This window comes from Thalassophryne amazonica, chromosome 10, assembly GCF_902500255.1.
Source record: "Thalassophryne amazonica chromosome 10, fThaAma1.1, whole genome shotgun sequence".
In the NCBI taxonomy this organism is placed as follows: Eukaryota; Metazoa; Chordata; class Actinopteri; order Batrachoidiformes; family Batrachoididae; genus Thalassophryne; species Thalassophryne amazonica.
Window position 1 is genome coordinate 45273727 of NC_047112.1, and position 22535 is coordinate 45296261.

Below are 22535 nucleotides of genomic sequence, written 5' to 3' on the forward strand. Positions count from 1 at the left end.
GTGTGTGTGTGTGTGTGTGTGTGTGTGTGTGTTCTGGTCTAAAATTGGGCATTTTAACATGGACATCTATGGAGAGTAAGCCAGCATCAAGTGGTCATTCATGGATCCTACAGTTTTTGGTACTTATGCTTTGGCTTTATTTTTCAGTACCGGAGGATATTACCTGCTTTAACTCCTCACATGTGAAATAAGGCTGTAGAAAATGAGTGCCTGGCTGTGTTGTGGTTCTACTTGTGATGTAAACCTTAATTTAGATCTTGTGCGCAGTTCACTTCTCATTGTGTAAGATCATCTCTTGTTTGCAGAAGAAATTAGTCTGATTCGCTCTTGAAATTCAGTGATATTACAGGGTGGAACAAAGGTTGCACAGTTCAAACACTAACCTTACCTTACCTTCTTTTTTACAGTTCCTCCCAAGATATATGACATTTCTTCAGATATCACGGTAAATGAGGGCAGTAATGTGTCACTCATCTGTACTGCCAGTGGGAAACCTGAGCCAACCATTTCCTGGAGACACATAACCCCATTAGGTGAGTTAATTTCTTCTCTTCACTTACCTATGCTAATGGATGAAACAGGTATGGGCAGATGGATGGAACAAGGGTGGGCCCCATAACTCACAGAGAAAGCGAAGAAAGGAGGAGGAGGATTGAACTAATTTGTATGGCAGATGAATATATGAAATGAGGGAAAAATGAAATGATGAATTGGTGGACAAATGGATGAAATGACAGATGGATGGGCCATGATAGGAAGAGGTGAGGGAGGAGGGAGCAGGTAGATGTAATAATAAATCGATGTGGATATACAATATGGAGAGAGTGAGTCTTTAGTGTACTTTTAGAGTGGGCCATGGATGATGAGTCAGTATAAGTAATGAAATCAGAATGCATTAGAGGACAAGTATCACATTTCTTCTCAAGCTATGAAGGACTGCTTTCCTAAATATGTCAGTCCGGGAAATAATTTTCTTTTTTTTTTAAGTTACAATCAATATTTCAAAGATGTGGAAAATGTTTCCTTTGAATGTTTTTTTTTTTTTTTGTCTTGTTTTTTGTTCTCCCCTGTAGTTAACAAGAATAATATCTTTTTCGTATCTTGTAAAACTTGCGAAATCAGCAAAGGCCCAACTCAAAACTCTGGAGAAACAGAGTAAGCAGCGAGATTGTCTAGTTGTGTGACTGTCCTGGATTAAAGCCACATCCAGAATTTCAATTACTTCCTGCACTGAGTCTGCAGGGGACTCTGGAGTGTTGTACCCGTTAAGTGATTTGCTTACCTCAGATGTGACATTCACATCTGCAGGAGCTCAGGCTGTGAGTTCAAGAGACATGTGGGAGGAGCTCATGGAGTGATGAGGTGTTTGGGATGATGCTCCAAGTCCTTGGAGTCCAGTCATATTGTACAGATGTGAGACCTGGATGTAAATAAGTAAGCTAACTGGATGTCTTTGTCCTAATTCTCAGGGGAATCCTTCTGTACTTTTAGAATGACTGTTGGCCCTGTCTTCTTCCCAGAGTAAAGCAGCTTAAGTGTCAGTGGAAGTTTTCACTCGGCACAATTATTTTCACCCTGAACACCTACAGTCTTTGAGGTGTGGTCAGGTGCATTGGTGTCATGAGACAGCAGAATGTTATTATACTATAGACCAACAAAAATCTGAGCTGAGTTTTTATCATGTTCATATGGTGCATTATTCAGTTATGCCTTATGTAGGTTGTTTCACCACACATGTAAGCATCATCCTGATGGTTGAAGAAGGTGGCCTGGAATGACCCAGAAGAACTTTTTGAAGACTCTTTGGAGGTTGACTTCCTTCTTGGAGGAGCTGTGGATGAGTTTGAAGGGCCTTGGCATGACTTTGTTGTAATTTGGCATTGTATAAATAAATTCAACTAAAACTGAATTTTAAGTTACACACAATGATGTGCATTAAAACTACAACAAAAGTGAACTGCAAACAAAAGTTAAAAGAATACAAAAGCAATCAAGTCAAGTCTGGAAGCATGCCCTCGTGCAATGCATCGCCTCATCCACCACACCATGGAGCCATCCTGGATGGCAACCGCCTAGGCAGACAACCAGTACAACCCCACCCCTCGAAAACAGCCATCTATCTGACTCAACCAGGTGAAACGTTGGTGTCCTCTTGGCCTTCTCCAATCACTGTGGCCCACAACACTGATCCACCTACATGCTGGATTACACCAACAGAAACATGCCATATGGCCAAAGTGATGTTGTTGATGTTTGCTTTCATTACTCTGGTTCGTACCATATCTTTATGCTCATTTTCTCCTTCCATTACGGGGCCGATTATGGAATGTGCACATGCAGGTGCAGTGGGGGGAAGGCAGACAGTCTGGGTCTGGTGAAGGAGGTCGAGTGGTTGGAGGGGGATGAGTAGAGAGAAGCAGTGTATTTTCTCAAGCAGGCACCTCGGGGACTCCAGCCTATATTTGATCATTTTTCTTGTATTAAAATCCTTATAATTCTGACTAGGACTGTATCACCTGGCTGCAGCAGATGGATGATTAGTGAGTGTTGACCGCAGGTCTATCAGGCTGTCAGTCAGGACCAAAAGGATTTCTATTGCATAGTGGAAGTAGCAACACGTGACGATGCCCTGACCTTCGCTTGTGAAAGTTATAGGTTGTTAAAATAAAAACTGAAATATGTTGCATATCTTCGTCATTTAAATTGCATGAAAAGAAAGCGCATTCCTTGAGTGTGTTATTATTAGTAAGAGTAGTAGGGTAGCAGCATTATTTATAGAAGTGGCTCATAATGCTAGCACACATTCACCATTAAGTGTTTTGAATGGTCTGTTTAGGCTTTGGTGAATCATTCCTAAGCGTTTCAGTGTTGCTGCAAAGCCCCGTATGCTGCCACTTCTAGTCCTCCCTCATTTTCATATTAATGGATTAGAGCATGCTGTTCTTATCTGATAGCTGTGAGGATGACTGCATTTATCTTATGGCTGTCAAATCCTCCTCTCTTGTGTGCTTGCCCTGATTGCGTTAGGGGAGTTTTTCAGAAGATGATCAAAAGAGCCATCCTCTGAGTTCAAGTGGCAGTCAGTCATTCTACTTTGAAGTGTCCACACTTTGAAGTGTGCCAGGGAGGAAATGATATGCAGGTCAAATGAAAGAGCTCAAGACTAAACGTAATCATAGACTGTCTCCTAGCATATCAGAAAAGAAGCCTTTTGTCATGGGATCTATCAATCGGTTATTGTAGTAAGGCCGATTTGTTCAAAGGGGGCTACAGCTCAAGTGTTGTAATGAGCTAACTATCTATCATATGGAATTCCAATTGGTCTGAAGAACCAGGCCAAATCCATAGGAAATACAATACTATGCAAAAAAATCTGTTAGCCATCTGACACTCAGTACTCAACTCAACTTTTTTTTTTCTTATATAGCGCCAAATCACAACAAACAGTTGCCCCAAGGCGCTCCATATTGTAAGGCAAGGCCATACAATAATTATGAAAAACCCCAACGGTCAAAACGACCCCCTATGAGCAAGCACCTGGCAACAGTGGGAAGGAAAAACTCCCTTTTAACAGGAAGAAACCTCCAGCAGAACCAGGCTCAGGGAGGGGCAGTCTTCTGCTGAGACTGGTTGGGGCTGAGGGAAAAAACCAGGAAAAAGACATGCCGTGAAGGGGGGCAGAGATCGATCACTAATGATTAAATGCAGAGTGATGCATACGGAGCAAAAAGAGAAAGAAACAGTGCATCATGGGAACCCCCCCACAATCTACGTCTAAAGCAGCATAACCAAGGGATGGTCCAGGGTCACCCGATCCAGCCCTAACTATAAGCCTTAGCGAAAAGGAAAGTTTTAAGCCTAATCTTAAAAGTAGAGAGGGTATCTGTCTCCCTGATCTGAATTGGGAGCTGGTTCCACAGGAGAGGAGCCTGAAAGCTGAAGGCTCTGCCTCCCATTCTACTCTTACAAACCCTAGGAACTACAAGTAAGCCCGCAGTCTGAGAGCGAAGCGCTCTAATGGGGTAATATGGTACTACGAGGTCCCTAAGATAAGATGGGACCTGATTATTCAAAACCTTATAAGTAAGAAGAAGAATTTTAAATTCTATTCTAGAATTAACAGGAAGCCAATGAAGAGAGGCCAACACGGGTGAGATATGCTCTCTCCTGCTAGTCCCTGTCAGTACTCTAGCTGCAGCATTCTGAACCAACTGAAGGCTTTTTAGGGAACTTTTAGGACAACCTGATAATAATGAATTACAATAGTCCAGCCTAGAGGAAATAAATGCATGAATTAGTTTTTCAGCATCACTCTGAGACAAGACCTTTCTGATTTTAGAGATATTGCGTAAATGCAAAAAGGCAGTCCTACATATTTGTTTAATATCCGCTTTGAGTGACATATCCTGATCAAAAATGACTCCAAGATTTCTCACAGTATTACTAGAGATCAGGGAAATGCCATCCAGAGTAACGATCTGGTTAGACACCATGCTTCTAAGATTTGTGGGGCCAAGTACAATAACTTCAGTTTTATCTGAGTTTAAAAGCAGGAAATTAGAGGTCATCCATGTCTTTATGTCTGTAAGACAATCCTGCAGTTTAGCTAATTGGTGTGTGTCCTCTGGCTTCATGGATAGATAAAGCTGGGTATCATCTGCGTAACAATGAAAATTTAAGCAATACCATCTAATAATACTGCCTAAGGGAAGCATGTATAAAGTGAATAAAATTGGTCCTAGCACAGAACCTTGTGGAACTCCATAATTAACTTTAGTCTGTGAAGAAGATTCCCCATTTACATGAACAAACTGTAATCTATTAGACAAATATGATTCAAACCACCGCAGCGCAGTGCCTTTAATACCTATGACATGCTCTAATCTCTAATTTTATGGTCAACAGTATCAAAAGCAGCACTGAGGTCCAACAGAACAAGCACAGAGATAAGTCCACTGTCCAAAGCCATAAGAAGATCATTTGTAACCTTCACTAATGCTGTTTCTGTACTATGATGAATTCTAAAACCTGACTGAAACTCTTCAAATAGACCATTCCTCTGCAGGTGATCAGTTAACTGTTTTACAACTACCCTCTCAAGAATCTTTGAGAGAAAAGGAAGGTTGGAAATTGGCCTATAATTAGCTAAGATAGCTGGGTCAAGTGATGGCTTTTTAAGTAATGGTTTAATTACTGCCACCTTAAAGGCCTGTGGTACATAACCAACTAACAAAGATAGATTGATCATATTTAAGATTGAAGCATTAAATAATGGTAGGACTTCCTTGAGCAGCCTGGCAGGAATGGGGGTCCAATAAACATGCCGATGGTTTGGACGAAGCAACCAATGAAAATAACTCAGACAGAACAACCGGAGAGAAAGAGTCTAACCAAATACCGGCATCACTGAAAGCAGCCAAAGATAACGATACATCTTTGGGATGGTTATGAGTAATTTTTTCTCTAATAGTCAAAATTTTGTTAGCAAAGAAAGTCATGAAGTCATTACTAGTTAAAGTTAATGGAATACTCAGCTCAATAGAGCTCTGACTCTTTGTCAGCCTAGCTACAGTGCTGAAAAGAAACCTGAGGTTATTCTTATTTTCTTCAATTAGTGATGAGTAGAAAGCTGTCCTAGCTTTACGGAGGGCTTTTTTATAGAGCAACAAACTCTTTTTCCAGGCTAAGTGAAGATCTTCTAAGTTAGTGAGACGCCATTTCCTCTCCAACTTACGGGTTATCTGCTTTAAGCTACGAGTTTGTGAGTTATACCACAGAGTCAGACACTTCTGATTTAAAGCTCTCTTTTTCAGAGGAGCTACAGCATCCAAAGTTGTCTTCAAAGAGGATGTAAAACTATTGACGAGATACTCTAACAGAGTTTAGGTAGCTACTCTGCTCTGTGTTGGTATATGACATTAGAGAACATAACGAAGGAATCATATCCTTAAACCTAGTTACAGCGCTTTCTGAAAGACTTCTAGTGTAATGAAACTTATTCCCCACTGCAGGGTAGTCCATCAGGGTAAATGTAAATGTTATTAAAAATGATCAGACAGAAGGGAGTTTTCAGGGAATACTGTTAAATCTTCTATTTCCATACCATAAGTCAGAACAAGATCTAAGATATGATTAAAGTGGTGGGTGGACTCATTACTTTTTGAGCAAAGCCGATAGAGTCTAATAATAGATTAAATGCAGTGTTGAGGCTGTCATTCTCAGCATCTGTGTGGATATTAAAATCGCCCACTATAATTATCTTATCTGAGCTAAGCACTAAGTCAGACAAAAGGTCTGAAAATTCACAGAGAAACTCACAGTAACGACCAGGTGGACGATAGATAACAACAAATAAAACTGGTTTTTGGGACTTCCAATTTGGATGGACAAGACTAAGAGACAAGCTTTCAAATGAATTAAAGCTCTGTCTAGGTTTTTGATTAATTAATAAGCTGGAATGGAAGATTGCTGCTAATCCTCCGCCACGGCCCGTGCTACGAGCATTCTGACAGTTAGTGTGACTCGGGGGTGTTGACTCATTTAAACTAACATATTCATCCTGCTGTAACCAGGTTTCTGTTAGGCAGAATAAATCAATACGTTGATCAATTATTATATCATTTACCAACAGGGACTTAGAAGTGAGAGACCTAATGTTTAATAGACCACATTTAACTGTTTTAGTCTGTGGTGCAATTGAAGGTGCTATATTATTTTTTCTTTTTGAATTTTTATGCTTAAATAGATTTTTGCTGGTTATTGGTGGTCTGGGAGCAGGCACCGTCTCCACGGGGATGGGGCAATGAGGGGACGGCAGGGGGAGAGAAGCCGCAGAGAGGTGTATAAGACCACAGCTCTGCCTCCTGGTCCCAACGCTGGACAGTCACAGTTTGGAGGATCCAAGAAAATTGGCCAGATTTCTAGAAATGAGAACTGCTCCATCTAAAGTGGGATGGATGCCGTCTCTCCTAACAAGACCAGGTTTTCCCCAGAAGCTTTGCCAATTATCAATGAAGCCCACCTCATTTTTTGGACACCACTCAGACAGCCAGCAATTCAGGGAGAACATGCGGCTAAACATGTCACTCCCGGTCCGATTGGGGAGGGGCCCAGAGAAAACAACAGAGTCCGACATTGTTTTTGCAAAGTTACACACCGATTTAATGTTAATTTTAGTGACCTCCGATTGGCGTAACCGAGTGTCATTACTGCCGACGTGAATTACAATCTTACCAAATTTACGCTTAGCCTTAGCCAGCAATTTCAAATGTCCTTCGATGTCGCCTGCTCTGGCCCCCGGAAGACAATTGACAATGGTTGCTGGTGTCGCTAACTTCACATTTCTCAAAACAGAGTCGCCAATAACCAGAGTTTGATCCTCGGCGAGTGTATCGTCGAGTGGGGAAAAACGGTTAGAAATGTGAACGGGTTGACGGTGTACACGGGGCTTCTGTTTAGGGCTACGCTTCCTCCTCACAGTCACCCAGTCAGCCTGCTTTCCCGACTGCCCGGGATCTGCCAGGGGGGAACTAGCGGCGGCTAAGCTACCTTGGTCCGCACCGACTACAGGGGCCTGGCTAGCTGTAGAATTTTCCACGGTGTGGAGCCGAGTCTCCAATTCGCCCAGCCTGGCCTCCAAAGCTACGAATAAGCTGCACTTATTACAAGTACCGTTACTGCTAAAGGAGGCCGAGGAATAACTAAACATTTCACACCCAGAGCAGAAAAGTGCGGGAGAGACAGGAGATAGGTTTATCGACAAAAGATCTCATATAGGTGTAATGACAAAAGTAACAAAAAGCTCCTAAATATCATCAACATCTGGCCAATACCTTATCTGTTTAATAAAGTTATTGCAGGCGTAGGAACTGATCTTGTGTGAGATTATTGTCACGTGTCAATTAAAAGGTTATTTCAGCTTATCCCTTTTTTTTACTTAGGGTGGCCACAGCAGATCCAATGTGAATCTGCATGTTGAGTTTGCACAAGTTTTACGCCGGATGTGCCCTTACTGGCACAACTCAACATTATACAGTATGAAGAATGGGCAGGGATGGTCTTCAATCATGAAACCTCTGCTCTGAAAACAAGCACACTCAAATTCTGCTTGAGCTGGATTGCCAACCCCAGTCTGAATGTGGTTGAAGGGCAAGTCCTCCCAAAATGGTTTATGGATTTCAATGAACTGAGTATCATAAGAAGATGAGCAGGAGGGAAGGTAATTCAATCTGACATTGCCAAGGAGAAATATTCACACATTAGTTTTTTAATATACATTTGTAGTTTAATAGGCTTGTGTCCCAAACAAAAGGTTTGAATCCTCACATGCCCTATCTTCCATGTACGTCTGGAGTTTCTTCAGGAAGGGCAGCCACCGTAAAACATGTGCCAAATTAACATGTGGATCCACGTCAGATTTGCTGTGGTGACCCTGAGCAATTCGGGATTAGCCAAAAGAAACTACTTTTAATTAGTTTCTTGTCATTATGCCAAAAAAGTGAAAGGACTGTAAAGTAACAAACACCTCTCTAGATGGCAGGTTTCATTTCCTGGCCTTACTCCATTCAACATTTAGAAATTTGAAGGAGAGAGGATTTTTTTTTTCAGTGTGGATCATTCTGTTGTAACACTCTGTGAAGTTTGACAGAATGATAAATTGCCCTGACTGACTGTCAAGTTTCCATTCCCTCTGTGACTGTTTTGTGTTTGCATTTTGTTCTTTTGCCTTCCTGCCAACCAGTAAAGTGCCAGCTAATAATAAACTTTGTGCAGCCAGTGAAGTGTGGCCATAAACTCTTTATTTAGACAATAATGTAGCCGTGTATATGTGTGTATCAAGTCAGTGTGTTCTTTATCATTGAAAATGAAAACTGACAGAAGCAGTTGCATCACACACCCTGTCTTTGATGACTTGTCTGCTAACACAAGGAACGTTGTCTGCTCTCGTGGGTGAAGTTAAAGAAACATTGGAGTTGGATGTTAATGAGGCGTGAATAATGCGGGATTTGCAGAGAAGGCTTTGGGATGATACCTGAATGATAAGCCCGCTTGTGAATGGAAAACTAGCTCAAATCCCTTCATCACATGGTAAAATATGGATGTGAAAAGTCAATGTTTCATGCTGTTGATGTGCCCTTGAGCAACTGCTCATCCCCAGTTGCTCCAGTTCAGCTGCACAGGTACACATTGATGACAGTTTGTTTTTGTTTGTTTTTTCACAGCAGTACTTTTGATGTGTCATAGAAAGAAATTACAGATATAACTATTTTTGAAATTGTTCATTGCTGCATTTTATGCAAATACACCATGGCTCGTTGTGCTGCACAGATGACTGACTGGATTTGTTCCTTGATTGGAACACTGATTTCTTCTGAAGTCACACTGTCCTAGTTGCTAGATGTTAAACATTAAAGTACTGGAGCATCTACCTTCTGGAAGGAGGGCTGGACCTCTCACTCAGGGGTTAATTTGAGCCGGATCCTGCTGGAACAGGATCCGGCACCTCTTGATTTTGACCCCCCTGTGTTCCGGGACTTGTTTGGGCTGATCCGGCACCTCTCGTGAATAAAAAAAAAATATATATATTTATATGAAAAACGTTTTAAAATGTATAAAATAAATTGATACATTTTATTCAAATAACAAATCTTCATAAGTTCATGTCGTTTATTAAAACTCAACGTTATTTGAGAGTCGGAGATTTGTTGCTTGGCATACAAACCACGCCCCAACAGGAACAAAACGGAAACCTAGAAAATTTGCACGTGAGGAGCAACCGAATCGAGAGGAACAAACGAATGGTGTTTCATTTCCAAAAAAAACAACATGTCTAAATGACAGATGAGTTTGATGTCCTTTTTTAAGAAAAAGGAAGAGGGAGATGCCTCAAAACGACTTAAAGCAACCGGCGATGGGGGCAGCAGCATCGCTGGTCATGCTAGCAGTCACAAGGCAAGCGATGAAGCAAGTACGGCTACCACCTCAACAGCTAGCCTGCAGGCTTATGGACAGCTAGCCATGGCTGATACTGACGATACAGCAGCGGATCAGGTTAATCGCCACCAACCAAATGCAGCGCAAGGAGACAGCCATGTGGATCACCAACAGGCCAGTGCCTTGGCATCTAGCCTGGAGCAAGGAACAAGCAAGCTGGACCAAGAGGTGGGAACAGGGACAGCTAGCTTGGAATGTTCAGGGGGAGAGGAGAGCACAGAGAGCGGAGAAGAGGAGTGTGGGACGTGCAGCGAGAGGTCAGGGATGGGATGTACAACTGTTTGGGCAGCAGATCAGTTCAAAGTCAAGCAGACTTACTACCCCTGGCTTATTATGGAAAGTTCTGCTTTGGGCTGCACAGTAAGTAAGAAGGTGATGGAGCCGATGCGCTGTATGGAGAGACTGAGGTTGAGTCGCTATGCCAGCGCTTCAACATTACCAACCCACGCGCAGTCATATGGGCCTACAGGGTTTACAGAGACTCGGGTGGAAACGACATGCCCGATGAACTAATGGAGTTACTTGTTGCTGTCAACAGCATTCCCATTGCAAGTGCTGAATGTGAGCGTGTATTTTCTCAAATGAACCTGATATGCACTCCCAACCGTGGCTCTCTGCTCATACCCACCATATCATCTTTGCTATTCCTAAATTTTGTTGGACCACCCCTGGATAAATTCAACCCTGTCCCTTACGTGAGGTCATGGGTGGCCAAGGGACACAGAACTGCCACAGACACATGCAGTAAAACCCGAAACAGGGAGGGGGAGGAGAATCCTTACATGCTGGTTTCTAACAACTAAATGGTGAGCATACTTTGCATTCGTAGGCTGCCGTGCCAATCCTTAAATAAAAATGTAAGATTTGTGTAACCTTTTGTAAGCTCTGATTTTTTTTAAATGTTTTACACGTAGACCTGTTAAGTCCCTCCTGGTGCGGAGAGTTGCATGCGCCCTGCAGAGTATAACCTAAATATTGGTTAATTGTTGTCATAATAGCATTTATAAAAGGGATGTTGTCTGAAATTGAGGCTTTTAAGTGCCACAGCTCTAGAAGTGGCCATTCACATGTTGTTTTTCTGTGCGTTCCGGGACCTGTGTCCATCTCGTCATCGCCGTGCTGTCATATGTACTTTGCGTTCCGGTACCTAATGATTTACAAATTAAGCACTGCTCTCACTGCATTGCTTTACCCTCCCCAGAGGTACAGTGCCATTATATTCTAAATTTCTGGACCCTCATTTATTAAACTGTGCGTACAAAAAGGTTCTAAATGCTGTAGCGTGAAATAATGTAGTATGTGTTTAAGTACAAAAATAATGTATGAAACAGGCAAACATCAGTGGTATGCACATCAGTAACCATCAGTCAATAAATCTAACATGTTTTAAAGCACATGCTCATGCATGTTCATGGTCATTTGCATTCAGGACCACCCTCAGTTATCTGTATATGGTAACCAAACAAAGCTTTATTACTTGTGATCTTCATCAGAATAACAGCTTAGAGGGAGAAAAAAATCTTTTTCAGGGTCCTCCCCAGAAATTTTTAGTACAGTGGTGCTGTTGGCAACTATCATCTGTCGGCGGCGTGCAAAGAGTAGGTCCTCCAGAGGAGGAAGCTCTAGCATGTTGACTGTTTCAAGTACAAATGGAGGCCATTTCCTGCAACTTCAGCCTTAAGTCTTCTGTAAATATACAACTGAAACGACATAAGAAAATCTGGTCACCAGATTTCACACCAAAATCACCAGTTTTTTTCTTATGATAGAATGTTATTTATTGTACAATACACAGCAATACACACTAAAAATACTAAATAGCTCTGGATTTAACTTAAATAGACCATGATATTTTTACTTTTTATATACCATGTTTCCAAAATATTGGAGAATCGGGTACTTAAGCTCACAATAACACCCAAATCTTGAGCTCACAACAACATTTGTTAAAACTAAAACAGTTACATGTACATTGATATCATAGATTTGATTAAAGAATGCTCAGGAAGTAGTGTCAATTCTTCTGTTGTTTATCTTGGCCCAGTTGCTGCAAGCTGAGTCAAAATGAATGAATGAATGAATGTTTCTGCTTCATCTCCTTCGGTAGAAATCATAATGGACCACAATGGAAATAAGTCTTTTCTTGTGTCATCCATGTATTTTTAATGTATTGACAATTATATTATGTACTTACATTGAACTTAGAAAATAAAATCAGTCAATCAAGGAGGTTGTCCAGGGTGTGATGTCATTGTTGTGTGATTGTCATGAAAACAGTGGCCATTTCCTTATTGGTGAATATTTGTGTTTCTCACATGCTTTCACATCAGAATCAGAATAGCCTTTATTTCCAAGAATACAAGGAATTTGGCTTCAGTTTCAGCTGTACTCTCTCTGTACAGCATGTATAAATATACACTAAACACTGAATAATTCACACTCAAAATGTGCAAATAAAATATGCAAGTAAAATAAAATGTGCAATAACAAAAAATATGTGAAACAGACAAACAGATTGAAGTTGTTCATGAGGTAGATGAATTAGTGAGTGTTTTTGGCAGGTTCAATTGTTCATCAATGTGATGACCTGTGGAGAGAAACTGTTCCTGTGTCTTGTTGTTTTGACGTACAGAGCTCTGTAACATCAACCAACAAGAAGAAATTAAAATTAGCAACTATAATTCATAAGCTTTCTGAAATAAAAATTAATTGATTTAAAAGAGTCCACTGACTGTGGCGCCCTCAGGTGGATGGGCAGGGCATTCCACAGGCGTGGTGCTGCTGCCTGAAAGGCTCTGTCCCCCATTGTGTGGAGCTTGATTTTGGGGACCTGGAGGAGGTGACTGTTGTTTGAGCGGAGGCGTCTCATGGGCTCATAGAGGGCAGAAGTTCTTTGAGGTACACTGGTGCACCGCCGTAGACACACTGATAGATCAGGAGGCAGATCTTATATTCCACCCTGAACCTAACAGGAAGCCAATGGAGTTTATTGAGGATGGGAGTAATGTGTTGAGTTTTGGGCACCCCCATCAGGATCCTGGCAGCACAGTTTTGAATGGACTGGAGACATTGTAAATTTCTGCCAGAGATCCCAATGAGGAGTGCATTACAGTAGTCCAGCCTGGAGGAGACAAAGGTGTGGACCAGCCTCTCAGCATCAGACAAGGACAGGGAGGGGCGGAGTTTGGAGATGTTCCTGAGATGAAAGAATGCTGTCTTACAGATATGCTGGATATGAATGTCAAATGAAAAGTTGGGGTCAAAACGGACTCCCAGGTTTGTAACAGATGTTGATAATGGAATGTTGTGGCCAGAGAATGAAAATACTTTGAGGGGGGATGATTTCAGTTGATGTGGGGTGCCAATGAGAATGACTTCAGTTTTTGTGCTGTTTAGCTGGAGAAAATTGTCATTCATCCACCCCTTTGTCTCCTCCAGGCAGGCAATGAGGGTATGAATGGAAAATGAAGAAGTGGGGTCCATCCTGACATAGAGCTGAGTATCATCAGCATAGCATCCATCCATCCATTTTTTTCCGCTTTATCCGGAGTCGGGTCACGGGGGCAGCAGCTCAAGCAAAGCCGCCCAGACCTCCCGATCCACACACACCTCCCCCAGCTCCTCCGGGGGAACCCCAAGGTGTTCCCAGGCCAGCCGAGAGATGTAGTCCCTCCAGCGTGTCCTGGGTCTTCCCCGGGGCCTCCTCCCAATGGGACGTGCCCGGAACACCTCTCCTGCGAGGCGTCCAGGGGGCATCCAGAAAAGATTCCTGAGCCACCTCAACTGACTCCTTTCGACTTGGAGGACCGAGACATCGCCCGGTATGACGGAGCCGGGGCCCCACCCTGGAGCCAGGGCTGGGGTTGAGGCTCGCGCGCGAGCGCCTGGTGGTCGGGCCTTAGCCCATGGGGCCCGGCCGGGCTCAGCCCAAAAGAGCGACGTGGGCCCGCCCTCTTGTGGGTTCACCACCTGCAAAGGGGGCCATGGGGGTCGGGTGCAGAGAGGATTGTGTGCTGGTCGAGGGCGGGTGGCCTGGCGACCCGGTCCATGCTCACAGCCCCTGGCTGTTGGGATGTGGAATGTCATCATCAGCATAGCAATGGAAGGATATTCCATGCCTGCTGATGATGTGGCCCAAGGGGAGCATATAGATGGAAAATAAGGTCGGTCCAAGGACCGACCCCTGGGGGGCCTCGACCTGGCTTCCCCAAGGGCCACATACTCAGCTCCATCAGTCAGGTAGAACCGAAACCACTGGAGTGCTGTGTCTGAAAGGCCAGTGAAATGCTGGAGTCGGTGAAGAAGGATGGTATGGTCTACAGTGTCAAAGGCGGCTGAGAGGTCCAGGAGCAAGAGAAGGGATGGAGAGCCCTGGTCAGAAGCCACCAGCAAATCATTAGTGACCCTGACCAGGGCCGTCTCAGTGCTGTGGGCAGAGGGAAACCCTGACTGAAACTTCTCATAGAGGCTGGAAGATTGCAGATGATCATGGATTTGGGTGGAAACAACTTTTTCTATGATTTTTGAGAGGAATGGAAGATTTGAAATGGGCCGAAAGTTTGAAAGTAGTGCAGGGTCGAGAGTAGGTTTTTTAGCAGAGGTTTTATTAAGGCGGTTTTAAGAGTTTGTGGCAGATGACCGGATTGCAGAGAGTAGTTTATAATATGTGTGAGGAGAGGGCTCAAGGAAACCACATGGGATTTAATCAAAGATGAGGGAAATGGATCTAAGTGACAGGTGGAGGGTGTCATCTTGCGAATGAGAGCCTCCACCTGTTTCTGGGTGGTGGAAGTGAAATTAGTGAAATTGGGAACTGGGGAACCAGGGGTGGAATTGGGGGCACCAGAGGGGCTGAGAGAGCAATGGATTTTATCAATTTTAGATGTGAAAAAATCTAAAAATGCATCACAATGTTCATTGGTATTGATTTCATGCACCTGTTTTGGGGGTCTTAGCAATTTATTTACAATTGTGAAAAGTTGTCTTGAATTACCTGGACTACTGTTTATGATATTGGAATAATAATGTGAACGAGCTTGACTGAGGGATTTGGAGTAGGATTTTTGATGTTGCCGGTATGCATCTCTATGGACAGTTAGACCTGAAGCTACATAGCGCCTCTCAAGGACCCTCCCAGCCGCCTTCTGTCTATGCAGTGCACCAGTGTACCATGGAGCAGATTTGGAGAAGGACACAGCTCGCATTTTAAGGGGAGCATGGACCTCAAGGATTTGCTGTAGTCCGGTGTTATAGTAGTCCACAAGTCCATCTGGAGAGCAGTTATTAGCAGTTTGAGTGAGATGAGATAGATCAGATGCCAGTTGTTCTGGATCAATGTCATTTATTTTCCAAAAATGGATCAGGTGTTTAAAGCCTCTGTCCCACTGAATAATGAAGGCTGAAGAAGGAGCCACATATGGGTGTGGAGTGATTATTCAAAGAATGACCCACGTTTTCACCTAACACGTATCCACTACTAAGGTGCCTCTCTGTACCCTGCACGTGCCACGTAGAAGCCATGACCGACAGGTCATTAGAGCCTCGAATGGCTCGTATCAGCCATGCTAAGCCATGCTAAGCCACGCATGAGCCACGTATTAGCCACGTATGAGCCACGCAGTGCTGTGTAGCGTGATGTTATCAAGCTATAAAAACATTAAAAATAGTTACCTTAAGCTGTTCAAAATATATTCCACATGGAGCAGGAAAGAGAGGGAGAAAAAAGCATCCAGATGAAACAGTCCTCTGTGATTCCAGAAATGATTAGAGGTGTTTTTATCATCCAAGGTTTGGCAGAAAATGATTACATTATTTATATAGAGCTCAGCGCATAAAGCAGGTGGAATTGTGTGCACAAGAGGAGAGCTATTCCAGACTCGTAAACACCATGCAAATGCTTCTAAGCCGTCGCAGTAACTCGAACACAAACTGCGCCACGCTGTTGTTGCTAAATTTTGAACATCTTGAAATTAGCGCCACGCTCAGAGAGGAGCCTCGTTAACTGAAGATAATGCCTCTAAGAGCCACTCTGAGCCACTATACTGCCACGATAGCTCACGAAACAAAAAAAAAACAGGGTGCGTGGCTCCTTCTTCACTCCTTCTTCACTCGGTGGGACAGAGGCTTAACTTTACTGTAATGAGCTTGTAGAGGGAGGTCCAGTGAGATCACCTTATGGTCAGAAACACCCAGATCATACACATGAAGATTTTTTATGGGGAAGTTTGTAATGATGAGGTGCAAAATGTGTCCTTTAGCGTGAGTTGAAACATTGACATGTTGTATAAGGTGCAGTGAGTCGATAAGTTGTGTCAGCTCTGTGGAATACTGACTTTGGGGTGAATTAATATGAATATTCAGGTCCCCAAGTATCATCACATTGTTTGATGATGTGCAGACTGACAGAAGGAGCTCAGTTATCTCTGAAATGAAATCCACTCCACGTTTGATTGCCCGCTGCGATGCTGCCCGAGGACTACAGTACTGTAGTTTTTATGCCCTGAAGTGGCGCTGTTCTGATGATGCGTCAGATGGCAGGGTATGCGCCAGTGTGAGCAGCTGTCCACAGGCTTGGAATTGAGCCGTCAGTCCGGGGTCCAGCGTAAATAAATTGCCGCCGAGCCCCTCTGTGGACATATCGGGGCTGACAGAGGTTCCCCAGGTGGTCAGTTGGTCCAGAGCGAAAGCCGAAATCCAGGAATTGGTTGGGCAAATGCAGAAGCATGGTAGCAGGCGGAGGGAGTGTCACGTTGCTATTGCTAGCCGGTGACCATGGACCAGTAACGCGTAGATGGAAAACTGTAGCATACAACACGATCCACACCAGAGCCAAAAATGAAGAGCATGACGAGTAATGGATAGTGAATCCCATGAAGCCAAAAACCAGAGACCAAAGTCAAAGACCAGACCAGAGTGCCTAGAGTTCAGCTTGAGCTCCGGTGGTGTTAGCAAACAAGGGTGAACACTGGACATTGTGCTGCAAATCACCACAGGAGTCGGGGTTTGGGGGTTTTAAATGTGGTTCATGTTAGATTAGTTTCATCACTTTAGTTAAATGTTATGTTACCGTTACCATGAGTGAGAAGTGTAGTGCGTTTGATATTTTCTGCCACCATCTCTGTTTGTGGGCGTGTAAAAATAAAAGCACATACTTGCGGCAGAATGCAGGAAAAACAAAAAGCTGTGTGTGTGTGTGTGTGTGTGTGTGTATAACTTTAATCACGGACAAACTGGTGAGAGCTGACATTTGCCGTTTGGTATGCTTAAGTAGTTTGGGTCAAGACTGAATGCCGCCAAAACAGAACAATGATAGGACTAATATTTTTGGAGAAACTATGGATATTAGCTAACAATTATTACATTCTGGACTCACACACCATTCCAGCAGGAGGCAGTAAATCATCTATATATTAAAATTATATGTGCATGTGTGATTTTATTGAGTAAGTTCAATGTAAGTACATAATTGTAAAAAATGTATGGTAAAGAATACATTGATGACACAAAAAAAGTGAAAACACTTATCTCCATTGTGGTCCATTTAAAAATAAAATCACAAAATAGAAGTAATAGTAAAATAATAATAATAATAATAATAATAATAATAATAATAATAATAATAATAATAATAGTGTATATATAATAACAAGAATATAAATAATTTATGAATACATTAACACAGTAAATTAACATTAAAAAAATTATGTAACTAACAAGAAATAAACGCGTTGAATTCTTCTTCAAAATACTGTTGAGGTCTAAGGTTGTAAAAACATTCTGGACTCACATTATAGAAACTTTGTGTACCATATTGGCTTGATTACATGCTTGACCTTAAATACAGGCTTGCCTCATTTAATTGTCGTGTCAAAACTTTGTCTGAAAAAATAAGTACTGGTCTTGTTTAAAGGCCGGGTCCCTCATGTTTGTCACCAGACGTCTCTGCCTGGCTGATTGTCCATGTGTGCAGTCGTAGGTCAGTACGTGAGTAGGTGACAAGTGTCCAAATGGCAGACTCCTGCTCCAGCTTATGTGATGACTTACAACCACAATTCCAATGAAATTGTGACGTTGTGTACAATGTAAATAAAAACAGAATACAATGATTTTAAATCCTATTCCACCTATATTGAATTGAATACACCACAAAGACAAGATATTTAATGTTCAAACTGATAAATTTTATTGTTTTGTGCAAATAATTGCTCATTTTGAAATGGATGCCTGCAACACATTTCAAAAAAGTTGGGACAGTGGTATGTTTACCACTGTGTTACATCATCTTTCCTTCTAACAACACTCAGTAAGTGTTTTGGAACTGAGGACACTCATGATTGGATATAAAAGGAGTGTCCCCAAAAGTCTCAGCTGTTCACAAGCAAAGATGTGGCGAGGATCACCACTTTGTGAACAACTGCATGAAAAAATAGTCCAGCGGTTTTGCAATTGCAAGCATCAACAATTAGTGTTGACGCTTGCAAACAGGAAACAGGTGAGTGGACCTTCTCTCATATTATATAGTGCAGGTAACAAGTAGCATTTTGTTTTAATAATTGCCGGCCTTAAATAAATGCTGGCCTTGTTTAGGCAACGGATCTGTGCACGATTTGAAAAAATAGTTGCATGCAAAAAAATTGCATGAAAAATAGTTCAGCGGTTTAAGAACAATCTTTCTCAGTGTTCAATTGCAAGGAATTCAATTGCAAACGTCAACAATTAGTGTTGACGCTTGCAAACAGGAAACAGGTGAATGGACCTTCGCTCATATTATAGTGCAGGTAGCAAGCAGCATTTTGTTTTAATAATTGCCGGCCTTAATTAAATGCTGGCCTTGTTTAGGCAACGGATCTGTGCACGATTTGAAAAAAATAAAAACCTGAGCTTTTAATCAAAGAAATACTATAATTTATGAAAAATGTCAGCTACCTATTTTATAAACACTTCCCAACGTGCTAATATATATTTAATGTATCAACTGTCACTTTACAAATTAGATTGTGCCAAGAGCAATAGTAGACTCCATGCTATGCACAAACGTTTCTGCTCTGTGGTTGTGCTGGTTTTAATGCAGCGTTGCATCGCAGTTCCAGCACGACGTGTGGACTTTGGAACTGTATTTCTAGCTATACAGGGAAAAAAAATTGCAGTAATAATTTTAAAACTGTTGAAGGAGATATGGAAAAGACAAGACAAGATCTATTTCTATTTACTGTGTATAGATTGATTAATTTGTTGTGTTGTGGTCGTAAATGGAGCAGAGCTGGCATTAATGCTCTTTGTTCCACCTGTGCTTTTCCAGGAAAGAGAACACCAAACAGCTGCTGTGAAAACAGCCTAATGGAAACTCCCCACTTCGCATGTGTCAGCGCAATCTTTGGCAACCCTGCAGTGCTTCCCTGAGGTTTTGATGTCAACAATGCATGGTTAAATAGAGGCTGAATTGAAACCAGGAATGTTATTAGAAATACATGTATGATACTCCCAGAAGCCAATCTGTCATTATTAATTTAGCTCTTCCCTTCTTACTTTATTTCTCAAGCTTACAATAGCTTGGTTGACATGTCATTCTGTCTATGCATCGGGAGCTGTTTGAATGAAATAGCTGTTATTATACACTCACTGGATCCAGTCTTGTTTGGCTGGCTGGGTGGCTGAATGGCTGAACAAAATTGCTTTGATAAGCCTTTTCTATTGAGATTTGAATCCATAGAATAGAACTGACCTTTCAAAAGGCTGACTAGAATACTGAACTACGATTTAGATTTTTTTGCTGTGATAGAATTCAACTGGGACACATTTTCTCTTACTTTGCAGCAGGCCCCATGTTGTATACACTGTTTTGCCTTTTCATTTTGGTGCATGAGGTATACCTCACCAAAAACAGGTACCTCGGAGGTATACCAAGGTAATCGACATTGTCTGTATGGACAGCTCACTGTGTGTCCTGTAGCTCACTAAAAGCTGGAGTTATAGTGCACTCAGAGTATTCACAGCGCTGCACCTTTTCCACATTTTGTTATGTTACAGCCTTATTGCAAAATGGATGAAATTCTTTTTTTTTTTCTTCAAAATTCCACACATAATACCCCTTAATGACAATATGAAAAAGAGGTTTTTTTTTGTTTTTTTTTGGAGAATTTTGCAAATTTATTAAAATTTATTAAAAATAAAAAAAACTTAAAAAATGTCACATGTACATGTCTGAAGTCAGCCTTTACTATGAAGCTCAAAATTGAGCTCAGGTGCATTCTGTTTCCACTGATCATCCTTGAGATGTTTCTGCAGCTTAATTGGAGTCCACCAGTGATAAATACAGTTAATTGGTCTTGATTTGGAAAAGCACACACCTGTCTACATATAAGGTCCCACAGTTGACATTTCAATTGAAAATTGAATTGAATTGAAGGTAAACAAATTGTCTGTAGATCTCAGAGACAGGATTTTCTTGAGGCATCTAGGGAAGCTTGAGAGGTGATACAAAGAGGAATGGGCAAAACTGCCCAGAGATGGGTGCACCAAGCTCGTGGCATCATATTCAAGAAGACTTGAAGCTGTAATTACTGCCAAAGGTGCATCAACAAAGTATTGAGCAAATGTTGTGAGTACTAATGTACATGTGATTTCTTAGTTTTTTAAATTTTTAATAAATTTGCAAAAAAAAAACTTTTTTCATGTTCTGGCGTCCTGTCCTGGGTGTACCCTGCCTCGCACTCTATGACTGCTGGGATAGGCTCCAACCCCCCACGACCCTCAATTGGACTAAGCGGTTGAAGATGTGCTTGTGTGCGTGTGTGTGTGTGTGTGTGTGTGTGTGTGTGTGTGTGTGTGTGTGTGTGTGTGTGTGTGTGTGTGTTTTCATGTTGTCATTATGGGTCTTTTGAGTAGAATTTTGAGGGAATAAATGAATCTACTCCATTTTGTAATGAGGCTGTAACATAAAAAAAGTGGAAAAAGTGAAGCGCTGTGAATACTTTCCAGATGCACCGTAAGGAGAACATTTTTGGTCCTGAACCAAGCAAATGGCTACACCTTGAGTGCAGTAGCTCTGTTGAAGAAGAGCTGGTTGCTTTGCAAACTGTGTGATGAATTATTCAGAGTTGATTTTGTATCACTGCTGCCTACCTTGAGGTGTACCTGCCTTTGCACACTGGCAGCACTTTAACAGATGCTCAGCAAGTCTCCGGTGGTGTGCTCACCAGGGACGGCTCAGGCAGTATTAGCTGCATTTTCTCATAGTTTATAGTGAACTGCTATACCTGACACTTGAGCATGTTTTAAACACAGTGGGAGGTGAAAGATAAAGAGTTTGGTGTTCAACCAGATTTCACGATCCAGATATCAACAGTGAGAGTCATAACAAACATTTCCCTTTTCAGCTGTTGAGTTGAGTGAGTAATACTTCCTAAAGAGGTTCTCAGTAGGAACATGGTTTACTGGATTGTCTGCAACATGGTGAATATGAAGAGTTTATAACTCAAGTGTTTGATTATTTTGCTGTCATAAAACAAAATTTAACACCGTCCGCATACTGTAGATGATTGCTTTAAATTTGATGTTTTGACTCTAAGATATTTAGAACCTACCAACTCTGTTTTCCCAAAGGCATCACCTCTACATCACTGTCATATCAGTTGCCATTGCAAATGACTTCACACACTTCAGCATGGACATCTCCTCTACTTTTTCCAACCATTGGAGTCCTCAAAATTGATTTACCTGCATTTGGAACCACATGGCCAAAATGTTGTATCTGGCATTTATTTACAATGCAAGAAACATTTCTTATCTAACCACATATGCTCTAAAGAAAACTAGTACCAAAGATAAGTGGTCATTGCCTTACTGGGTAGTGTCCAAGCCTCACAACACTACAGTAAGACTGGTGACACCACGATCGTAAAGACTTAATTTTTTTTTATGCTCCTGGAGTGATAGTGGCATTGCCATCACGCAACACCTCTGTCCAGTGACATCATGACTGTACCGACTCTTCCAGGCATCTATCACCCAGGGATATGCATGTCACTGCCAAGATAAGTAATACCTCTTCAAGTTTGATACTTTCACAGCATTCAGATACACTTCTGGTGGACAAAATCAAGATGTCAGAAACTGTGTTCCAGTTCAGGATCTGCATACTTCTAAGGGCTTCTAAGGGCTCCCCTGAAACACTTAAGGCTGTCAAAAACAGAGGATGCTGCAACAAACGGTTCTGAAATGAGATGGTCTTGCCCATGTAGCATTTTGCTCTTATTTCATTAGCCCCTGCCCTTTGTCACCTGGCAACTTTCACAGCTGCACAAGACAAGATAACATTGTGGGTGGAATCCCATAGTTTAGTCATAGTTTTTTCAGTACCTATTTATGGTTTACTTACAAACATTACTTATTTACAACTGTACATATGGACCCACAAAGTGTCCTTTTGTCTTTTTTTTTATTTACCAACTAGTTTGTCTTCCAAAAAGAAAAAAAAAAATCACTCAATGACTCATGGGATTACTTTGACCACAAAGGATGCACCTGTTGTATCAGTTGTTTTG

The 22535-nt window shown here is 41.9% G+C and overlaps 1 protein-coding gene across 1 annotated transcript in view; it reads left to right on the top strand.

Moving 5' to 3' along the window:
• LOC117518100 (neuronal growth regulator 1-like) overlaps positions 1 to 22535 on the top strand; it is a 469907-nt gene that overhangs the window by 147175 nt on the left and 300197 nt on the right. Inside the window, exon 5 of the mRNA XM_034179163.1 lies at positions 408 to 533. Coding sequence (XP_034035054.1) covers positions 408 to 533 — 126 coding nt within the window. The remainder of the gene's footprint in view (positions 1 to 407; positions 534 to 22535) is intronic.